The sequence below is a fragment of the Falco punctatus genome (assembly GCF_963210335.1).
Source record: "Falco punctatus genome assembly, chromosome: Z".
NCBI classification, from domain to species: domain Eukaryota; kingdom Metazoa; phylum Chordata; class Aves; order Falconiformes; family Falconidae; genus Falco; species Falco punctatus.
Genome location: NC_137586.1, coordinates 19,177,365 through 19,200,126, shown reverse-complemented (window position 1 = coordinate 19,200,126; position 22,762 = coordinate 19,177,365). Strand labels below are relative to the sequence as shown.

The 22,762-nt window shown below is 36.3% G+C and overlaps 1 protein-coding gene across 7 annotated transcripts in view; it reads left to right on the top strand.

Annotated features, from left to right (window-relative positions):
- Nucleotides 1-22,762, top strand: part of ARL15 (ARF like GTPase 15) — a 224,856-nt gene that overhangs the window by 83,066 nt on the left and 119,028 nt on the right. For all 7 annotated transcript variants that reach the window (XM_080373126.1, XM_080373129.1, XM_080373125.1 and 4 more), the window contains one exon: nt 9,084-9,292. In XM_080373126.1, coding sequence (XP_080229252.1) covers nt 9,084-9,292 — 209 coding nt within the window. The remainder of the gene's footprint in view (nt 1-9,083; nt 9,293-22,762) is intronic.

The following is a 22,762-nucleotide window of genomic DNA, read 5'->3' as shown; positions in this document are numbered from 1 at the left end:
ATTTTTTTTTGAAACACAGTGAATTATTTTTAGCCCAGTTAATACGTTTTTGATGCCTGATCTCTATGAAACACATAATTTGTATAGGTAAATACAGGTTTGCATCAAGAATTGAATCTGAGTATTCTACAGCAGATCCTTGTTAAAGTCTCTGTTAATCTTTTCTGATCATACAACTTTTACTGTATGCAGGTATGTGTGTTAAGAAAAACCTTATCCCGGTAGAGTGCTTTGATCTCTATGGCAGCATGTCCTGATTTTATTTTTTTCACTCATTTATCTCTTCCCAAAGACAGAAGGATTATGAGCATTTTTTTACTCCATGATTCATTTCTCTTTTCACTTTTTTTTTTTCACTCTTTTCACCCTTTCACTATGGGTGTTTACATGTCTTACTTAGAAATGGTATTGTCTGTTTTTTCTGTGAGATACTGGAGAAAAATACTAATTCTTACAGCTTTTCATTGCCTAGGTAAGGGACCTAAGGCAAGCTTCCAAGAGTTTTTTTATTCTTCCCAAAGTTGGTGGTCAGCATTTAATCTTCTAGTTGAGAGATGTTTTCCTGTTTGATGAATGGAAAGTCTGAGCTTTCTGTTTTCTCTCTTGCTGCTGTATGAAAAGGAAGAAAAGCATCTTACGTATTTAATCACTGCTAAATTTTATTTTGCAGTATCTGCTTTTGGTGTTGAAGAGAAGCCTATGATTTTGTGCTTATTCCTGGTTTTTGCCTTCAGTTGTTACTTTACTGTTATTTAGGTTCACTTTACCATAGTATGGAGGCCCTGTCGAGACATTTGATCTTGGAAACTTGGAGGAAAGTAGAAAGTTCTTAACAATCACTGGCCATTGTTGCATGTTATTCAAAGGGTAAAGTTCTATATAGTTTTAATTTAATTTAAGGTAACTGAAAGCTTCATACAGCAACATATTAAACAGCCATTATTTAAAAAACTTATAGCCAAAGTCATACTGTTTAAGGTTGTTATATTCAGCAGTCAAGCAGTTAATGAAACATGCTGACTACATAGTGTCATTTTTGTTTGGTTGAAGCAGTATCCTTCCTTGAGGTTGAAGGCAGTGCTAGTAAACTGCTAGTAAACTGCAGTTTACTGCAGTAAACTGTGCAGGTTGTTTTCTGGAGCTGCTAATGAAGCGAGATTTTTATGTCTTCATTTCTGTAGGGATTGTAAATTTTCAGGCAAAATGTGTGTAAAACAGTCTCTCTGAGTTTGTCTCTACCTGGTCTGATTATCACTTCATCATCCTTTAGGATTAAGGGCAGGAACAATGTTTGCTGTGCTCTTTTTGCGGAAAATTTTCTTTGATGTACATGATATTAGAATATTATTTTAAAAATCCTATTTCTGATATTTTTTTATTGTGTTTTTTTCCTAAGACAGGCTGCCTTACTCCGAGAAAATAAGTTTTTTATCCAATGTCATAAACATTTAAAAACACTGGAAGTGGATCCTGAATAAGTAATAATATATATAGCTTTCAAATCAAATATAGGACTGCTTGAATTACTTGAAAAGGTCTTGCTTTATTTACTGACCGAGTTGAACTGCCCCTTCTCAAAGTTTCTTTTTTGATATAGCAATAATCCCTTCCTGCTCCCTGAGAAATTAAAACAAATTACATTTTCTTCCCAAGAATTTAGTCCATAAAATAATATATGTAATTTAGGTAAGTGTGCAGATGTGCCATCCACATTGTCTCAGAATGTACTTTTTACCAGGATAACTGGAAATACCTGTCTGTATTATGCAACTCAACTGAGTACTGGGACAGAAAGAAATTACAGATTTGATGATTTTCTGTTACAGTGCAGCAATCTTTGGTGGGAACTAAAGATAAAATTATTTATGATGAACATAGAGCAGGGTGGGGAAAGACTGAAAAAATAAGGCAGATGGTAACATTTTTTGTTCAGAAAGTTCTGACAGTGTTTTGCTGAAACAGTGTTTGGGATGCTGAACCCCGAGGTTTATTCTCAAGGTAGATAAAGAAGGTGCAAAGGAAATAGGAAGCTTTTTCTTTGTTCTAACAAATTCCAGCCTGGAGGCACACCACCTGAAACCACCAATAAATGGTGTGTCACACAGAGACATTCAGCTTCCAATTAAAGTTAGATCTGTTTGCTATCAGACATACTATGCCTGCTGTTCAAATGGTACCTAAGCCCAGGCTCTGTCACATGGTTTGCTCATTACATAAAACAGAACGTTTACACCTGTTTATGGATCTTGTTAACATGAGTCCTGAGGAAGTGCCAATACGGATTCAACGTAGCAATCTTTGCACTGTTCTTTTTCTACAATAAGCTTTTTACAGTGTGAATAGACAACCTGCTGCCTGTCTTATTCAAAACAAGTAGGAGCCATGCAAGCAATGCCTATCAAAGCTATGTACAGTATGATAATCAAAACAGAAAATTTCCCAGTTACAATTTCTGTGAGCTGAGGGGGCTAGTTGATTTTTGTTGATGGGGTGATTTGTGGAGAGAAGACTAGGTCCTTTGGTTTGCTAAAAAGCCTTTGCCCCCTCTTGGAGTTGCAACTCGGTTTTCTTCAGGCTGAATCAAAGGGTGAGCAAGGTAGCCTACTTCCACATCAGAAATGATACCTGCATTTTCTGAGCTCCCCTGCAAACAAACCAAAAAGTTTTAATCTTTGATTCTAGACAGAAAAGGCCTTGATCCTTTCAAAGGCTAAAGCAATTCAAACTTTTGTGAGCCTATCAGCAGAAGGGCTAAACAGACAGAAATACATGGCTGTGGTAGACTTGTTGCTTTCTTTACAAGCCTACTGGTCTTAAGTGCTACAGAGAAAGATTCCTTTTGGGCTTTATTTGAGGTTACCTGCACTGTTACCAAAGGTGTGACCGCAGCTCAGAGGAGGGTAGATCTGAGCCTTGCTGGGTGCTGGCAGCAGTCATGAGCCTAGGGAGTTTTGCCACTGGTTCTGAGGTCCTGGGTGTTACTGAGTCCTCTAGCAGAGGTGGAAGAAGGGTAGAGATGAAGTAATGGGTAGAGAGGAAACTAGCAGATGATTTTCTTGTTGCCAGTCATTCTTTGTTAGCCCTATAGGGCTGTGTTTGGGGCCTTAAAAAACCCAAACAAACAACAAATTAAACCAAAAAAACCCCAACTTAAAAAAAAGAAGCAGGGATGATTTTGAGAATGGCTATCATACATGGAGTCCAGTTTAGCATGTTATGCCACCTGCTGCAAACTATTAAAGCTTCAGGCATCAACATTAAATGTTAGAGCATACTGCAGGACACATATTTTCTTGTCTTCCTTCTGAAATAATCTGTAAGATTTTTTAATGAACTTTATGTTCCTGACTGAACAGATGTTTGTTTCAAATTGCGTGTTTTATTGTAAGGTGGTAGTAAAATACACAAATCTAAGTAGCTCGAACTGTCTTTCTGCAGGCAAGTGTAAATATGGTGTTTTTAAAACTTCCAAGTGCTTGCAACCTGAATTTGTTCTAACAGTTTTAAGTATCAAAGCAGGTGGAGACTCAGAATTGTAGACAGCACTTAAGTTAGCTAACAGGTAAAATACTGAAGGCTTGACTTCCAGATTAATCTTACGGGGCAGACTGGAAGGCAGACAGGAGATGACAGAGATGGTTTCCATAAACTTCAGTTTGATAAGAAAAATAAGCACAATAAACTTATGTGTATTTCTCATTTTTTTAATATATTGAATATAAAGGCAGAAAAATTATTTCTCAGTGTTTTTGAAGATTTTCTCTTTTATGCTGTTTGTTTAGATTGTTGTTGAATTGCTGCAGTTACTACAGCTGATCTAGCAATCTCAAAATGTTCCTCTTTAAGAAAAAAAACCTGCCAATTCCCTGCTGCCATGTCTTGTGTGTGATCACAGGAGTGCACTACCTGAAAGGCTAGAGAGAGCAGGCTGTGATCACTTGGTCTTAAACACTAGGAAGCAAAAATTGTGGGACTTCTGAACCCTGAGGAGTGTTTTGGTTTAGCATCTGTATTGCCACTTACTTATAAGCAGTAACAATACAGAATAGCCATCTAATAGTGACCGACATTATGCCTGCGGGAAACTTCTGTATCTGTGCATGAATGTGTCTGTCAGTGTGGACAAATTGCATGTATGTACAAAGGAGGTATCTTGGAAAGGATTTATTACTTTATTTGTAATAAAAAGTAGCTAACAGGTTGAAAAATAGCTAGTGTTAAAAAAACCCCAAAAAACAAAAGTCTGTATGCTGTTATTTCTGCAAGGGGGTACTGGGAGACCTAAAGAGAGAGAGTGCCTGAGACAGATAAGGATCACCCATATCTCTAAAAAAATGTGTTAAGAATTCTAAGATTTAAGGTATCTTCCTGATTACCTGAGAAAACACGTCAGTTTTCCTTGTCAGAAGATGATGGCAAGTGACACTATAAACTTTATGTAGATTTAGAAACAGTTATTTCAGAATTCTTTTCGTAAGATTTTCTTGGGGCAGGAGGATAGGTTGTATTTAAAGATTGTGCAAGAATGGGCAAAAGATTTCTTTTTCGATTCCATTCCTTCTTACTCCCCCACCCATGGGCCAGTCTTTAATGCAAAAAGATTTTGTGGTGTAGTTTACATATTCCTTGGCATTTTTCCACCTTTTTACTGATTAGAAAAGATCTGTTTTATATCAGAAGAGGAATTATCTATACAGTTTTTAAATCAACTACAAAACCTTCAAAATAGGTGGGTGTCTATTTCAGGTGGGTGGATGTTCTATTTGAAGTAGTAGAAAAAATGTTTTCAGCCTGCATTCTTTCATGGCCCCAGGTTAGCTATTTTTGGTGGGAAGGTAAAAAAGTTCCTTCTTGGATTTGAGACTACACATTCAACTTCTCTAGAGCTGTGATGTATTTTGAGGTCAAAAAAAGCTTTCACAAACAGGCTAGACTATCTTGAAACAAGAGCTCTGTGACATTCATTGTGCTCTCAGTGGAGACTTGCTGCAAGTTTGACAAGTAACAAATTTGACACCTTCAGATTGCTTTCAGTAATGATAATGTTTTGTTCTCCTGAAAGTATTGAAAAGGGGGGAGTTGAAGGCAGCCTCTAACTTCTGTGAATGGAGGTGTAAACATAGTATTCATAGTTGGAAGGAGGATTTGAAGTTCTGCACTTTGTATAACATTTACAAGACTGCGTAATTGTGCAGCCAGGTTTGGATGTGTATTCAACTGCACATGGCTCTCAAACTCTTCTCCCCCAAGCTTCCAGGGGGCATTTGAGGGTATACTACTGGCATTGATAACAAATCATAAATGGTGTTAATATTGACACACTATGCGCTTGGCAGATAATAAAAAAAAATAATATTTATTTGGTATTTTTAAAATTATAAATTAAAACTTTCTAAAATTTTGAACAGTTAGTTAAATAAACCTGGCTTGTAGTAATGCTGAATAATTGTTTTTTTTAATTACAGCACTCTGTCATTTCTCGGTAAGGAGAGGTTTGGGGGTTTTTTGCTTTTATAAAGTAATTCAAGACTATGTTTTACGAAATGTTTTGGGTTTGTTTGGTTTTTTTTTTCCCTAATAAGTAGCGTGACTGTGTTGTATGGTTTTGTTTTTTGCACACACACACACACACACGCGCGCCCCCCACCCCCCACCCCCCCAGTTTATTTGTAAATGGGACAGTTTAATCAAATCACAGGACTCAGCCCACTCCTGTGGGTTCATTACTGAGGGAAACAAATTGTATGCCAAGTCATGAGTCGTGGCTCTTGCCTGTGTCTGAGGAAAATACTATGCTTAAGGTCACATTTTAGTGAACCTTTACTATAGCAGGTTCTCTAGGTCTCATGTGAATTCTTGTTATATCTTTCTGATGTTATGGAGATTTTTTACTCTTCCCCCCCCCCCTCGTTTTCCCCCCTTCTTCCCCCTGTTCCACCCCTATTTTCCTGTATTTTCCTTTCTCCCCATTGCCCCCCTTCCACTCCCCCCTTTTCTTCTCCACCTTCTTTTTTCCCTTTTCCTGGTTTTGGTTTTTTTATTCATAGTTTAGGCATGAAGTGGTTGAAGAAACATCTGCGTGCCTGTGAAGTTGTTAGAGAAACACCGAATATTAGACTGAAACCTAAATGCTTATCTTGTGTGTTACTATTGCTTGGTAGGTAATTTTGGGTACCAGTTAAGTTTCTGGTTTTATCTTGGTGTTCTCTGAGAGGCCAAGGGTGCTTAACGGATGCACATTACATCCTGGAATGCTGAAGAACTCAGACTTCACATATCCCTGTCTTAGAAACCTTTGGAATAGATAAAAAGATTAATTATTGGATAGTCTGTGCTAAACTGTGCTTCTAAAAACAACTCCTGGCTCGATGAGACTGAGTTTGTCACGCTGTGAAGTGCGGTGTGTGGATCACTATTCACAGGCCAGTGTTTTCTGCCTGGGGTAGCTCTACAACATACTACCTAATGCACTAGGTTACGCTCCCTGGATGTGAGGAGTTAAAGCAGAAGAATAGTAAGCTTACTTGTCTTGTAGAAATTGTGTTCTGCAGTTGCTGATAGCTTATTGATGCCAATAATTATTTTTCAAATGCATTTGGCAGAAAATGAGTTAAAATGGCACCTCGAGGTACAGACTCTCTCTTGCTTAGTGCAAATTTTCTTATTCTTAAACCTCAGGCTGTAATTTCCTCAGGAATGAAATGTAAGCAGGTTCGGAGCACGTTGTTATTCTAATAGCAGATCCTGAAAGAAATACCAGGTTTTGTTGGACGTTATTAGTTGGTTCTTGTAACTGTGAAATGACAACTGGCCAGGGCTGGAGCAAAAAGCAATACTATACTTTGGTGGTTTTCCTTTTGGGGCGGTTGATGTGGAGGAACAAGCTGAGCAGCTAAAGAACCTGAACCAAAAGGACAGGTCAACAAATCAGCGTACTGCTTCTCTGGCTCTGGTGTCCCACGTGGGGATCCGTGAGCTGCTTTCTTCCATGTGCCTGAATACAAGAGATCAAATGTTCTTCAGTTCACCACACAGTTTTTCTCTTTAGGAACAGTATGATTATAAAGATAAGACTCCCAAGTCTGGCGGCAGTGACATGTGATTGAAAAGTAGCTGGCTGAAGCTTAGAGTAAATAAGACAGATGTTATGTTGCTAGGAAGAAAAGACCTTCAAAGAACTGATCATGGTATTGGCCTTTCAGTTCATTGAAAATAATTCTCTACCATTTTTTAAGGTAATGTGATACTTCAGACTGCTGTGTGTGGCTATGTAAATAGTGTCCCTCTAGCAACTTGCCATACTTGGTTCTGACATAGACAGGTGTTTGGAAAGACTGGGACATCTAACAGATGCTATGAAATTCTTTACAAGTACAATTGGTTGATATTCTGGTGGTACAGAAACATAGAATTAGCTTTCAGTGAAGTCCCTCTTTTGTGTAAGTAATGTTGATCTTCAGAGGTTGATGATGAAATAAATGAAACGTGTCCTGTTTGTACATTGTTACTTTGAGTCTGGTTACATCAGTAGAGAAATAAAGCAAGGGCTTGACTAAATCCCATGCCCATTTACTTTTAAGTAATCAACAGTTTAGATGTCTTGCAGAAGTGTTTAGGTATGACTTCAGCATTCTGTGTGGGAAAAAGTGTGTGTTCACAAAGTTCATTACCCACCTAAATTGTGCTGGGTGCAGAATACAGGCAAGGAGTCCTTACAGTTCCAGTGTGGCCAGTACAGAGAAGATAGTAACTCTGTGGGTCAAGATCTGAATACATTGAATTGGATGCCTGAAGTACATAGTGTAAATTCTTTTTTAGATACTGATTTCTTCACCTTTCTTTAGTGAATGTCTTTTCTGTTACATAACATGTAAATTAAGCGAATATTTAAATATCATTAATTTTATAGTAATTATGTTGAATTAAACTCCCATTTTGTGCCTACATGTTGTTCAGAACTTCTGTGCAGTTTGGTTTCACTAAAAAAACGAGTTTTATTATAATCAGCACTTGGTATCTGTGTCTTTACATTAAAGTTCACTTCTCCCTATCTCAAAGTAAGAAGGGCCCATGAAGGCTACCTTCAGCACATCTTGCAAATCACTGTCTAGCAGACATGTCAAGTTTTCTACTAGAGTATTGCTACTGCTGTTCACTTTTTAGTGTTAGTCCCCTTGAGTGTAGTGCCAGATTCAGACATACAAAGAAGAGCCTATATCCAAACCATAGTTTAGATAGTTTGACAGCTGTCAAATACAATTTTTTTTCCCCCTACCTCAGTGTTACAATGTACGCTGCTCTCCAGGGGAGACAAAAGCTTTTTGTAGGTAACCTTACTGCTTGGCTTCTGTTGAGATGGCTGAGTGCTGCTGAACTGTGCCCTAAACATTACTGTGGAACATAAGCCTGTACAGTCACTCGTGTCTGCTCTTGGGCTCTTTCAGAATCCTTACTGTGGTTGAATGAGCAGAAGGAGATGAAATGAATGCCTTTGCATGTTGTCATTTTAGCTCCTTGTTCACTGTTCAACTCTATTGCATCACCATTGTCCTCATGAAGTGTCTAATTACTTTAACAGGCTTTCCTGACACCTTTTTCCCCCAATTGTGGAGTGGTTGCCTGGTGGTTTGGAGATGAACTTAAAGACTTTATCATGCTCAGAAATGAGCAACTGCTATGACAGAAGCTATGGGTTATGGGAAGGAGCTGCAGGGCTAAGCAGAAAAGAACGGGCAAAGGTTTAGGTATTAGTACCCAGATACTTCAGTGAGAAGGTGTAGGATTAGTTTATGTGGCGCTGGAAGATGGTAGCTCTGCCAGTACTCCTTAATGGAGCAGAAACTTTCAGGGATGAAAACGACATTGGGACAAACTTCTTCCTTATTTAAAGCAATGTTAATTTGACATTTGTGTGTCTTGGATTTATGGTTACCTTTTTCCTATTTATTAATTCAGTGATAATTAATTAGTAGAAAAGATTTAGTCCATTGCTTTTATCTAATAGAAGGGTTATTTTCAGATACAAGTGTTAAATCTCTTAAGTTTTTAATTGTTTTAATTAGTTCTTATTATTGTCTTCGAAGGGGCTGACAATATCAGGAAGTACTGGAGTCGTTACTACCAAGGATCCCAAGGGGTAATATTTGTATTAGACAGCGCCTCCTCTGAAGATGATCTAGAAACTGCTAGGAACGAACTGCATTCTGCTCTCCAGCACCCACAGTTATGTACGTTGCCGTTTTTAATACTGGCCAATCATCAAGACAAACCGGCAGCTCGCTCCATACAAGAGGTATGTTACCACGGCAGCATCTTGCCTGTTTGTGTTTGCTATCTGCACACCTCTGACCTGCTTATTATTTATTACCCTGACATCCTAGTTAAGGACTGGCCTCAGTTACTCTTCACTGTAAGTACAGAGACCACGAGCAGTCCCAGCCCCTAAGAGCTTAGTCCGGTGCCCTCTATACACGCTTAGTTGTTCCAGGAAACAGACAAGTAATACTTGGGTACAAACAGTTCTGCTTTTTCCTTATTTTGCTTAAGGAAAAAAAGATGTTTTTAAACTACTCTTATCAAAAACTGCTGGGGCGGTGATTTTTTGTTTAGCTTGGTTTTTCATTTTATCTTAGTTTTAATCTTGCACCACCCCATTACTCCATTCTTTGCAACTGCTTAAAGCAGTAGATTACAGCCATAGGTTGTCTTCTATGTAAAAGCTTTTTTTCTGAACTGCTATATACTGATGTGAGGGCAGAGTTGCAATTCTTGTGCTGAAGTCCTTAACTTGTTCTGATTTCCTTCTTTTAAGGGGTGATGTCTTTGTCTGGTTTGTAGCTGTCACGTAATAAATTATATAATTGTTCCATTCAGTGTACCTTCTGCTCTTAAGTTTCTGAAAAATTTGTGTTACTTGCTGTCCTATTATGTCAGAAACCTTTGGGGAAATGCTGAAAGTTACTGATTCTTCTTGAGAAGTTCTGCATACTCTTCTGAAATTGTAGGAAGAAGTTACAATTTGGTTGTGTCATTCTGTTCATAAATGTCATTTAAAAGCCTCTTCCTATTAAAAAGTTTATGTGAAATCTCCTGCTTGTTCTGTGAGTGGTGGTTTTAAATACAGTAGAGTGAAAACTTGTTTCAGCACCTTACTGTGCTACTAAACTTGTTGCTTTCTTAGATGCACTTCTTTGTCTAAAATATGATCATTCTGAAGAATCCCAATTCAATGCAAAACAGATCTGTAGGATAACTGCTATTCATACCATATAGTTGTATATACTTTCTGTCCAGCTTTATTGCTATTTATGCCTCCTTTCTTAGCCAACAGAAATAGAGGATAAAAGTTAAGTTTATTATGTGTTAAGAAGAATTGTAAATGTGACAGGACTATAGTGATGTTTCTAATATTGGAGGGAGAGAGTAAGCGAAAGTGTGTAAGCTGCAGTGGTAAAATGTTTTATTAAATTGTTGGCCCTTCCCTACGAGAGTCTGTGCCTAGGAAAAAGAGGAGAGAAAAAAAAAACAGGGGAAAAAAAAAAAAGGAAAAAAGAAAGGCGGCATTTACATTTAGTATATCAAGTTACATGAAAAGGTAAACAGATATGATAGAAAGGTAGAATCATAGAATCTAGAAGTTCTAGGTCTTGTTCATCTATAAAGCAGATTTAGGAAGAAGTAATGAATATTTACAGGAAATGTAATATATGGATTTTTGTATATCAGTTTATTAACTTCTAGTTTATTGTGCAATGTAAAAGCAACTCCTGTGTTCCTAAACCTTCCACTAAAAAAATCGCAGACACAACTGATTTCATTTTATTCTTTCAAATATATCTAAGGTGTTTTGATTTTTACTTTTTTCATAGAGCAATACAGATTAGTTTCCATCCACAGAAAGCTTTTTTCATATGATTTAAGTATTTTTTTAATTTTCTACTTTTTTCCTTTTTCAGATAGCCAAATTTGGTTTGAAGTTAATTGAGGATTTTGGTTACTATTTAAGAAATGTTCCTTGTCTTGTTTTGTAAGACTAGTGATAAAAATGCCAGTTAGTTTGCTTTACAGCACATTGTATGTTAACTCTCCATTTTGCAATTGAGCCTATGTGGATAAATGTTGTGCCTGAACTGAATCTTTTGTGTATTTAGTGTTAGTATTTCTTCTTTTTTATTGTCAGTATCCTCATTTTCTCCTCATCCATCACTATCAATTGCTTGCTATCTCAGTAGAGGAGTACCTTTTTATATGCTTACAATAGCATGTAAGTGTGTTTCTACTGCATGCTCTTTAAAAAAAATAATCTTTCCGTGTATTATCATAGCAACTAAGTCTTGATTTCTACTTTGAGTCTGTATGAAATGCTGAATACCAGAATTTTGTTAAATGTGCACAGTTTATGCATATTTTCAAAAAAACCTATATCAAAAGCTCAGTATATTTCTTTGAAATTCTCTACTTAAGAATAGTAGAAAACAAAATTACACCACCGCCGCCCCCCCCCCAAAAAAAAATGGAGAATGTCACAAAGTTGTTAGTTTGTACTTGCAAAAATGATGTCCAGTGTTCACTGTGAATGCAAGGTGGGAGCCTAATTTGGTCAATATTGCCAATGTTAAAATGCTTTCCTAAAGGCTTTGCTATGCTGTTATCCTCATTATTGAGCTGTGAAATGAAAGTAAAATGCTGAATCATAAGACCATTCCTTATCAAAGAGAGCCTATTTAAGCATTTAACAAAAATAATATGTTGAGCATTGAGAGTTTTATTAGACATTTTTGCAGAACTAAGTCCATTAATTATAGGTATTTCCTTGGGGTTTTTTATGTGTCGGAAGACAGATGAATCACAGTTGAAATTTAGAAGTATGTATGCATTTTTTTAGCATCAAATTGCCTTTCTTTAATGGATATGAAAGGACTCCTTGGAGTATAATTAAAGAAAATGTCTTGAGTGGTGTGTAGTAGGAATTGTAGAAGAATATTTATCTACAACAGAAATCCTTCACAAAACTGTACTATTGCCAGGAAGTTTCTGCAACAGATGTTACTTATATTTATGGTTGGGAAGTGCAGTTGCTTCAGTTTTTCAGACTTTTTTATTTTATTTTAAAGTGTTTTCTCCATGGATTGCTTAGGTAGAAATGGTATTGTAAAAGCTGCATGCTACAAGTATTAAGCCATGTCATAAATAGTTCATTTAAAAATTATAATGGCTATTTGTAAGAATAGTCAAACAACTTGTTTAATTTATGAAGTGTATTTATTTAACATTTATTTTGCAGACATGATTTGAGAATATACTTCATTTAATTGAAGTGATCAGGAAATATTACAGGAGAAGCTAAGCTGAAATGCTGATCAGTAAATGTAATCCTTTTTTCCTGTGTTCAGTTTCTGGGTGTCTGTTTCCTACTTGTTTTGATTTTTAAATGAAATCAAGAAAGTAAATTTGACATTCTAGAAAATATAAATGAAGATTTCATTTTAGGTACTGTGCCTCTTACTTCTCTTATGTCAGCTTCAATGGTATTTATTCCACCTTCCCATGTCAAAGATACTTGTAAGTTGTTTTGGTTTTCGGGTGACAGTAGTGCATATTTAAGTGTTCTCAGATAGTTGCCAAGTGGTTTTGACTGAGCCATGCTGAGGAGGAGACTGCATATATTAACCAAACTGTAAAACTCAAACAGTTGTATTTGAGTTAATAGATATGCTGCAAAATAACCTTACTTTATATTAAAATTGCAATAATTAAGAATCAACCATATCTAAGTGAGTTCTGACTGCTTTTTTGGAAACCTCCTGGATTAGTGAATAAAAAGAGTGGAAAAAAAAGTGAAAAATAAGTGTAAGTACTCAACAGAATGGAAGATGGTGGTGTATCAGTTTGGCCACTGTGTACCTAGCAACAGAGTACCTAATTATGTATTTTTTTAATAAGTACCTTGCTTAAGGAGTGTGCTTTTTCGTTTTCCATCACAAAAATGCTTTTATTTATAACAATTGTTTTTGATTAGTCCAATTTCTGTTACAGCCTTCAAATATTACAGGAAATTTATGGTGATAAAAGCACTGTAAATTGCTTTGTTAGGCAACAGCATCATGACTATCGTTACCAACTTTTTGATTTTTATTTTGGAATGTATGCTACTTCCTGTAATAATACCAGAAGCTGGATATGGCAGTGGATTCGTGTGATAAGAACGAGTATGCAAACCGAGAGTCACTTTGCTCCCAGGTCAGACCAATATTTAGCAGTTGCATATAGGATGCATTGGAAGTTGTCCGTAACCACTGTGATTTAGGAACAGGCTATGCTGAGCAAAAATACTCATCTCAATGTGTTGAGGACTTCTGAAAGCCATGTAAGACTGGCCAAAGGAGAAACCCAGTCAAACCGTGAAGCTTTGCCAGTTCAGTGGTGAAGCAGCTACATGTTTGGCAGTGTGTTGGTTTTGGGGAGTTTCTTTGGTTTTTTCTTATATTTAAGGCTGTTTTCAAGATTGTATTTGCTCTTGATCATTGTAGGTGCCTTCCAACTGAACTAATCTGTTCTAAGATCATATATGTGAAGACATTCATAAAGTAAAACCTTTCAGTGGGTTTTCTTTTAGTTATCCAAAAGTGTAGGCAGTTATTAAATTTCTTTCATATATATAAATTGCTGACCTCGAGTACCAGGGGAAATCAGTGAAGATACATTACGAATTCCCGTTTTAAAAAATGCTAGAACTTTTTAATGTAGACTTACTCATAGATAGTGAATCAAAAGTCTTAGTCTATTTTAAGATTGTATTATCTTTTTAAATATTGTCAGAAAAAAGTGTGAAAAGGTTATGTAGTCTTACGTTGTGTGCTGATCATAAGTGCTTTTTCTTCTCTTGCATACAAGATTTTACTTTAAAGTTGCAGTACTGATGTGCATGTGAAACTCCAGAGGAAAGTCTTTCCCATTTTCCTTTTTGGTTCGATAGAGCAAGATTTAAAATATATTTGAATTACAAATTTTCAAAAGCAAGTGTGAAGGGTCGATCCCATGTTTACATCGATTGTGATCTATGTATGTGAGAGTAGTTTAAGGCTTTTGAATCATGAACGGTGTTTAATACGGTTTTCTGCCAGCAGAAAAGTGGAGGGTGACTCTCCTTGTGAAAAGAGCCACCCTAGGGGTGTGAGGGCTAGTGTCTGTTACTCAGCCAGTTTCTTCTTGGTTTTTGGCGCCTCGAAATAATTTTGTACATAAACAATGTCGTCTTGATGCCTTCAGTGTCTCAAAGCTAATTAACCATTGCAAGGGAATGTCCAGGTTTGTCAGAGCTGGTGCAGGCTCTTACTGGTGGTGCCATGCTGGAGCATTGTAGAAACTGCACTTTCTGGGCCTGCTGACGTTTTATAGTCTGACTTGGCTCCACGTGATAGGCTCGATTCCAGGATGTAATTATCTTTATTTTGGTGTCTTCTTACTATTTTGCCTTAATTCACACCTTTTGTAGTTTCGATTAGTTAGGAGGAAGTGGTTTCTTTTTGGAAACCCTTTCAACATACCAGTTAGAGATGTCATTACTAACAGTCTGAGAAACTGCATTGGACAGTGACGTGTGAGGAGGTTTAGCTTCAGAGAGTATGCAGTATCTCAGCTAACAGTGTTGAGCAGATGATGCCTCCAGCAGCAGGTACTACAGTATTTTAGCCTGAAACAGAGAGTGAAAATGGAAGAGCTCTCTGCAGTCTGTCCCGTCCTGACCCCGGTCAAGCCTCTCAAAATAGTTCACCTACCTGAATTCTTAAGGGCCAGCTGTTGCAAATCTGTGTACTTTATGACAGGGATGTCCATAGCAAAATTAAATTGGGGGCAGATTTTTGGTTCAGGAAAGCGTATCTGAAATGATTTATCTTCAGATTACAGCAGCAAATAACCAAAATATGGATTCCTACCCTGTTTTGAGATAGCAGGACCTAATGACCTTAATATTTGCAATCCCCTCACTGCAAATACTTCTCGTCCAAGGTGTATCCCCTGATATTTGAAGATTGTTTTGGAGCTGGATTCTGCTGTTTTGAGTGTTGGCTGTTTCCTTCACAACTGTGGCCTTTGCAGGAACAGAGGAGTTATGTGTCAGACCTCAGTTATGAACACATATGCAGGAGAGGAGGACTTTATTAAACTAATGCTTAGGAAATACAAATTTTGCCATGTTTAGAACAATGCAGAAATAATTTCTATCTACATGTCTCATAGGAGCTCCCATTCTGATTAAAGAATTTCTTCAGATCTGATGGATGATTGAGATATGAAAAGATCCTACGATAAAGTAATGTAAATAAAATACAATATAAAACGATAATATGAATAAAAATAATCTGTGAGTAGATCCACATCCTAGCTAGATGTGAACAGCAAAACAATTTCATACAGTTGCAAGACTGTGTTTAGCATAAATATTTAGCAGGTAGTGTTTGCTTTAATCATTGCGTAGTTAGAATGATCATACTAATAGCAAGTTGGGTAGTAAATATTACTGTAAAATGCAAGTGACCATATGAATAAATTCAAATGAGAAGAAGCTGAATTTGGAAGAAAAAATGTAATGTCCTTTAAAGAGGAGGAGTTGGTTGCACTTGCAGAACTAAACATAGTGGCTGTGAAGGTAGAGCATAGTCTGTATAAATAAAAAGTGATTAGACAAACTTTCAAATGTTTTCAGATACAAAAGTCCATATTAATCTTTTAGTAATTATTTTTCATAAATATTTCTATACTTATGAATGCTTGTATAGTATTCATTAAAGACTCCTGGAACTAAGAAGAGTCAGCTTTTTGGAGTTCATTCTGAAACCTTTTTTGCTTGGTCAAAGGTTGCTGGGCTGTAGTAGAGAATTAAATGAAATCCTGAGGCCTTTTGGATACAAATCTGACTACAGGATCATTATGATCCTTTAGGGCCTCTAGGTCTGTGATAACTGCTGTTCAGAGGAATTCCTGAATGCTTAAAAATTTAATTACTGTTTGAGACATTTTGCGTGAGCAAGAGAAGATGTATTTTTTTTTCAGAAGAAATAACTATATAAAATGGAATAAAACAGTAGCTATATGACTTTGCCAAATACAGCTCTACAATTTTTGTAAAAAAGGTCTCAGGATCAGATGAAAAAGAATGGAAAAGTATTTAGTAATGCATTAGATCAAGTCTGTGAAAACTCTGCTATTGTATAAATTAATTAGGATGTGGTTTTCTTTCAGACATCCTTCTTACATTTATTAGAATGAATTCTTGAGTGCAAGTATACAAGCTGCTGCTTTTTAAAGCATGGAGACATATCCTTCTCTCTCTCTTTTTTTTTTTTTTTTTTTTTAAAGTGAAAGTGTCAGAATGTCTTCAGTGCTAAAATAAGTTTACTGATTGAAGGGAAGTTAACTATTTTGTGGACCTGCTATGTACCAAGCTCACCGATCATTTTGCATAGTTGAACTTTTTTCTGTATCATTTATATGTGATACTCAATGTAAGAGAAGTAAATGTAAAAATAAGCTTTTTTTCAAGTTGATTGTGATCACATAATCTTTGTTACATTAGAGTAGTCATACAGTGTATGAAACAAATTTCTGGTCTCAGTCCATTCTGTGGGAATTAGATACTCATACTGCATGGGGGGAGAGATCATGATGAGCATCTTTATTGGTCATGCCAGGGAGGTTCAGGGGAAAATCTGTCCGTTTCATATCTGTGCAGGTATTTAAAATTTGAATTTAATTATGTGCCTCAAAAGTAGAAACTTTCCAGCTGCAGCAGCACTAACTGTGCTGTAAAGTAATATGTATTAATATTGTCTGTAATTCCCAACATCTTGAAAATCTTGCTGCGAACATGTCTATGTGGTTTCTTTAAACCTGCATCAAATAGAAGGTGCTCAGAGTTCAGTTTGGGTATGGGATGCTTTTGGTGCCTCTTCAAACTTGCATTTCTGAAGATGCTTGAGGGGAATTTCTCTTGAATAGGAGCTGTAGTGTGAGGGAAAGCAAAACTGAAAATTGATAGGTCATTAGCCCATCGGAGGCTGAAAGTGCTTTAGATTAGATGGCTGAGCATAAAATTCCTATGTGAGGGAGTGAAGCATGCAGCTCTGGGGGTGGAGATGGTGGCACACATGTAAGACTTCATGAAACAATGATGTGTTTCCTAGTGACGGGATAGGAAAGGGACCATTTTTGCATCAGCATTCTGGATGTATGTTGATGGGGACAACACTGCAGTTGTCAAAGACCAAGAAGGAAAGACCTACTGTAACAAGGTGAGGTTAAATCCTTTCCTATCTCTTCGCAGTTTGGAACTGTTTTTCTCCCCCCTGGGATTCCTTCAAGCCATTATGCTTCTGGAAAAATCCTGGATGCTGTTGTGTAGGTGTGAGCGAAGCCAGAAATCCCAGGTTATGAGCTTGAGTGTTGGACAGGACATTGCAGTTTTTGAAAATGGGATAGTGCAGACATAAAGGAGTAACAGGAGGAATGGAACTGGTGACAAATCTCAAGCACCTTTTTCCCTGCCACTTCCCAAGACTTTACTGGCAGTAAAGCAGAAGAGATGAGTAGGGAGCAAACTGGGGTTGAAACAGAAATGAAGAACAGAAGCGAGTTCAGCAAGTTGAAAAGTGGTGAAGGGTCCCACAGTTCAGGGAGCATGAGGATGGAGTACTGCTTTTTTTGTTTGAAGTATTCCATTGGAGGCTGCCTTCTGCAGGGATGTATGCTGCGAACAGTGTCCATGTCCAGGGCACAATGACATTCCGTTCAAAAAGAGGAAACCATTCTCTCATCCCCTTCTTGCAGTGATTCAGCAGCAGATGCAGACATACCTCTGAAGAAACATGAATTATCCACTTTCTAGCATCTGGGAACAATCATCGTCATTAGAGTAGAAGCAGAGTTTTGAATATAATGACATTATTCTAATGATGATTTGTTGATACAGCAGCATATCGTTAGTCATGGTGGAATCTTTATAAGCGTAAATGTTTTCTGAAAATAGCTTAAATGTTTAGAAAATTTATTACAGCAGTCTGACATTAAACAGTAACTTGTCCTGCCGGAATCTGAACAGCCCAAAATTTTGAGTTAGTCTGGAAAACAACTGGTAGTAAAGGATCATACAAATAAACTAGGAAACTTATTAAAAAAAAAACCAAAAACAAAACTTGAGGATTTTTTCTTACTGAAAAAGTATTAAAATATTATTCAGATTCAAACAGGTCATTCTTTTTTTTTGTTTGTTTTTTTTTCCCCTGCTGTTTACAAGAATAGAGTACTAACAGTGCATTGAATAATCCATGACAATATGTACACAAAATTTCTCAGTATTTTTACTTTTCTGATCTTCTCTGTTATCTTTGGTTGTTTGTATTTTGATCAGATGCAGAGTTGCAAGGGTCAGAAATATGGTCTTAAAAATAAAGACCCAGTATTTGTGTGTAGGCGTTTTTAACGTTAATGCACACTGAAGTTCCTTGTTCAAATATTAATACGCATTGTGAGGCATCTAGCAAACTATTAAAAAAAACACCAACAAAAGTCCCAGTCTGCATTAGCGAATGAGCTCATCTTAAAAGGCTTTTCATCTCATCCACACATATGTATAGAGGAGGTTAATTGGGATTACTGTCTATATCTTACAAATTTGCTACTATTTATTTAAAATTAAGTTGTCCCGTCTGTGTCTCTATCAATACAGGTTTGTTCTGCAAACTTTTTCCAATGTTCTTTCATAAGGTATTATCACACCAGTTGCATTCACATTTTGGTTTTGATGATGGAGTGGTAATAAATGCTAAAAAATTATGTACCTAAATTGTATGAAACATCTTAAGGATTTCTTTCCTTTAATTTCCTATAGCTTTGTTGTGTCGCAGTAATACTTTTGCAACAGACCATACTGTAAATCTACTACCAAATACTCTTGTTTCAATTTGGATACCTTTCTTCTTCTTCCCTAATTATGCCTTCATTCAGGGCTGAGGATAAAGGAAGGAAGAGAGGGAAATTTGATTTACTCTCTAGGACAGAAGAAAGAAGCACTTCAGAGCTGTAAATAAAAAGATGCTCTGTCACCAATATTGCAGGAGATACTGGGGTCCCTTTAGCTGCTGCAGTGTTTTCATTGGTGGCACAATTTATGTTTATTGTTTTAAAAATACATAATCGACTTTGAATAAGCAGAGTTATCTATGTGATTTTTAAAATGCATTTTGTAGGTTAATCTTGTCATATTTCATTCATTCTGGGTAAGTAGAGACTGTGCAATTTTGCTTTCAAAAGCAGATGTCTGCACAGAACCTTGTTAAACAGCCACTCTCCATTGAGTAATTTGGTCTGTTCTGTGCATCAGAATCTTACAGGTAAAGTTGTTACTTTAAAGTAGTAATGTTTTTGTTTTGGACTTTTCTGTGATTTTCTTAGTTGTCTTTAATAATTTCCTCTATGTTCTTAAAAGATGAACAGAAGTTGTACTGCATATTTTTGAAGTGTTGCGTAGGCCTGCACATCTGTCATGTACCAGAGGAATTCAAAATACGTGACTTTGGTTGACTACTTTCTTTGTTGGACATACTACCTGTATCATTTTTCATGAAGTTCATAATGCATAATTTGTTTAAATTAGTGATAATTGAATGAAAATTGATTTTAACGACATTTTTTACTAATTAAGTATTTATATGATGGAGAGAAAATCCCCATTATTTTCCATTATTATTTCTTTTCCTGATTTTCTTAGGTCATTTTGAGGTTTATTGAAATCTCACTCTTAGCACTTAAAAAATAATCTTACTCGTAGAAGAACAAGTTATTTAATTTTAAAGACAAAATGGAGTGTTGTTAAGCGAGAGAAAAAGCTTAGTATCTTTGTATTCTGATTTATTATACAGAAGGCTGTTTTTTAACAAAAAAAACTTTTTTTTTTTTTCTTTTTTTCCCTCCACTATTCTCAGTCTCTTTTGATCATTGATCTGGGTGACCCCACGCTCAGGGTTTTTTTCTTCATTTGACATGGACAGATTTTTGAAGTATAGCTCTCCTTTGGGAACCTCGGGCAGTTCCACTTGACTAACCTGTGATCTAATGAGCAGTAATGCAGGGTTACAGTGACCATTTTGTTTGCTTTGAGGGAGGATGGCTAGACAGAGAGTGGGAGAGAGGCGGTGTCTGTGGAGAAAAAAGATGCAGGGTGATCGAACAGTGTGAAAAAGACTTGTTAGCCCACATTAGTGTGCCTGATTTACTTCACAACAGGTCAGGAAAGGCCAAAGGCAGGGTTGTCATTAAATTGCAAAGTTGAAAATCCTGGTATTCAAAAGCATTCAGATTTCTGAAAGTTGTAAATTAGAAAGTTTGTGGTTCATGTTGAATTTGCCAGGAAGATATACAGAAGTACCAGCTTTTCTAAAACTTGAAAGATACATTATAAAATCATGCTGTAATATTAAAAGAAAACCAGCTTTTTAAAGTACTTTCATGGTTGACTGTTTTACAATGAGACTGGGTGAGAAAGAAAGGCCAAACACTAACAAGGTCGTTGCACTTTCTTTATGAGCCCTGGGGACCCCTTAATTATGTGCCCGTGCTGCTTATTTTGAGATCTGTGGAGTGTATGTCTATGCATGTTTGTATGATATATAATTTTTATTTGTATTTATTACTAAACACACACACATATATATACACACATGCATATATATGTAAAAATAAAATTCTAGCACCAGTTTCCCAGGAATGTAGATTACAAAATTTTCTACAACGTACTATGATTTTTTTTTCTATTTGTCATATCCTTTATTGTTTCTTTTGGAGTGAACATTAAACACTGATCTTCATGCCATTGGCCATGAAGTGAACACAGTTTTATCTTAAATTTATGTTTACCAGTACGGAGACCAAAAAACCCTATTGTCTTTATGTTCTGAAGAACAGTTTTTCCTAATACTAAAGGTTGCTTCCTAAAACTTGAATTGGACTTGACAGCCATTCCTCAAGATAGGCTAATATACTTCATCATCTTTGGTTAGTATTGTCAGATTTTTTATTGCTGCTTTGCAATTGCAAAAAGAAAAAAAGTTTGAGCTACCAATTTCTGAATTTACATTTCCTCTTCTGTTTCATTCACTTACTTGGAAGTGGCTTGAATCTCTATGATGTGAAGACTACAACTACCATGCAGAATATCCTTTTAAGCTGTTGCATTGATAGCCTTTAACTCATAGCAAACTCTTGTAATTGCTATTTCTGATCTGGCTGGCTTTAGTGAAAATTGAAGTGCAGCCTTTTAGCTATATTATCATTGTGCATTGAAGCAGCAGGTAATAAAATAAATGGGTGGTCTTAGGGGTAAGATACTCTTTTCTGTCTGTTACCAGAAGTTTCACTAATTGATTCTTACTCCTCCTGCCTGTCAAGAAGTCAGTTATCCACAATCGTCATACAAGTGTGTTAACTTAGATTGTACTAGATGGACAGAGTTTGTTGTCATGATCTTTGTGTGTCTTACTATAACTAGTAAACAGAAAGTTAAACATCTGATAACAGCTGTCCATAATTAAAAGAATTTTTCTTATTTGACTTCAGGAACTGTGCTCCCATTGACCGCTTGTATAATTTCATTGACATTAAGGGAGTGTGTCTTCTTGATTAAAAGAAGAAGACTATAGGATGTCAGTCTAATCATGTTGAACATTAACTTCTGGTTTTTAGTTGCATTGGATTATGTATTAATATGTGGTACTCAGGGTTTTTTTGGTTTGTCTTGATCCTGTTTTGTTTGCAATGAACATATGGTATGGTTTTACCTCCTGGTAAACTGGAGTTTACATAACAGTTGAACATGGGAAACAAAGTACATTTTCTATATACAGTGCTGCGTTTCTCAGTGACTTCCCCAGTGTGTCAATCCTGGTTTTAACACGTTGTAAAATTCACTTCTTATTAGAATTTTGGTATAGAATGAACTTACTTTGAAACACCATAGTGTCCAAAGTAGCTTAGCAGTTACTAGACTGAAGGACTAGTCTAAAAAATTTTTACTAGGGTATGTTTCCATTTTCTTGATTATTTTAACAGATGTTTATTTAGTTGCAGCAACTCGGTGGAGATACATTCTAGGAAATTCTGCATTTGACTAGCTTTCTCTGTAGCTTTAGGTCATGTTAGTCAATGGAAACTTATTAGGGCATGAAATGATGGGAAAATGTTTAACAAATCAGAATACTGAATCAAAACACACTTAAGCTTTACTACACTATTCTCTTTCCACTGACTTTCTCCATTCCCTAAATAACGTTGTCTGTGCAGTGTCTGTGCACTCTTTATTAGCTCTTCTATTTGATTTAATTATTCAGTTACTCAGTGTGTCTGAATTAAGTCATCTCCACCAATCTGCTTATTACAAGGCATTTGGTCAGTGAGAAGAGACTAATGTATGTTGCTGGACTAGCTTTTGAGGGTATTTGTTTAGGAATCAAGACACTGAAGCAGTATTTCAAAATCGGGTTATAAACAAAAATAAATCCAAAAATAGAATAATGTACTGATGCTGCCAGTTGCAGGCAGTGGAAGAGTAGATGCTACTTACAGATCTGAAGAACATGGTAAATTTTTGTATATTTTTGTTGGGTATCTTAAAGTCATGAACACTTCTTGCAGCTTGGTGTCAGGACATTCTTTTTTAAAAGTTTGCTGCCATGTAATTTGTTTTCACATAACTTGCCAGGTATTATATGAA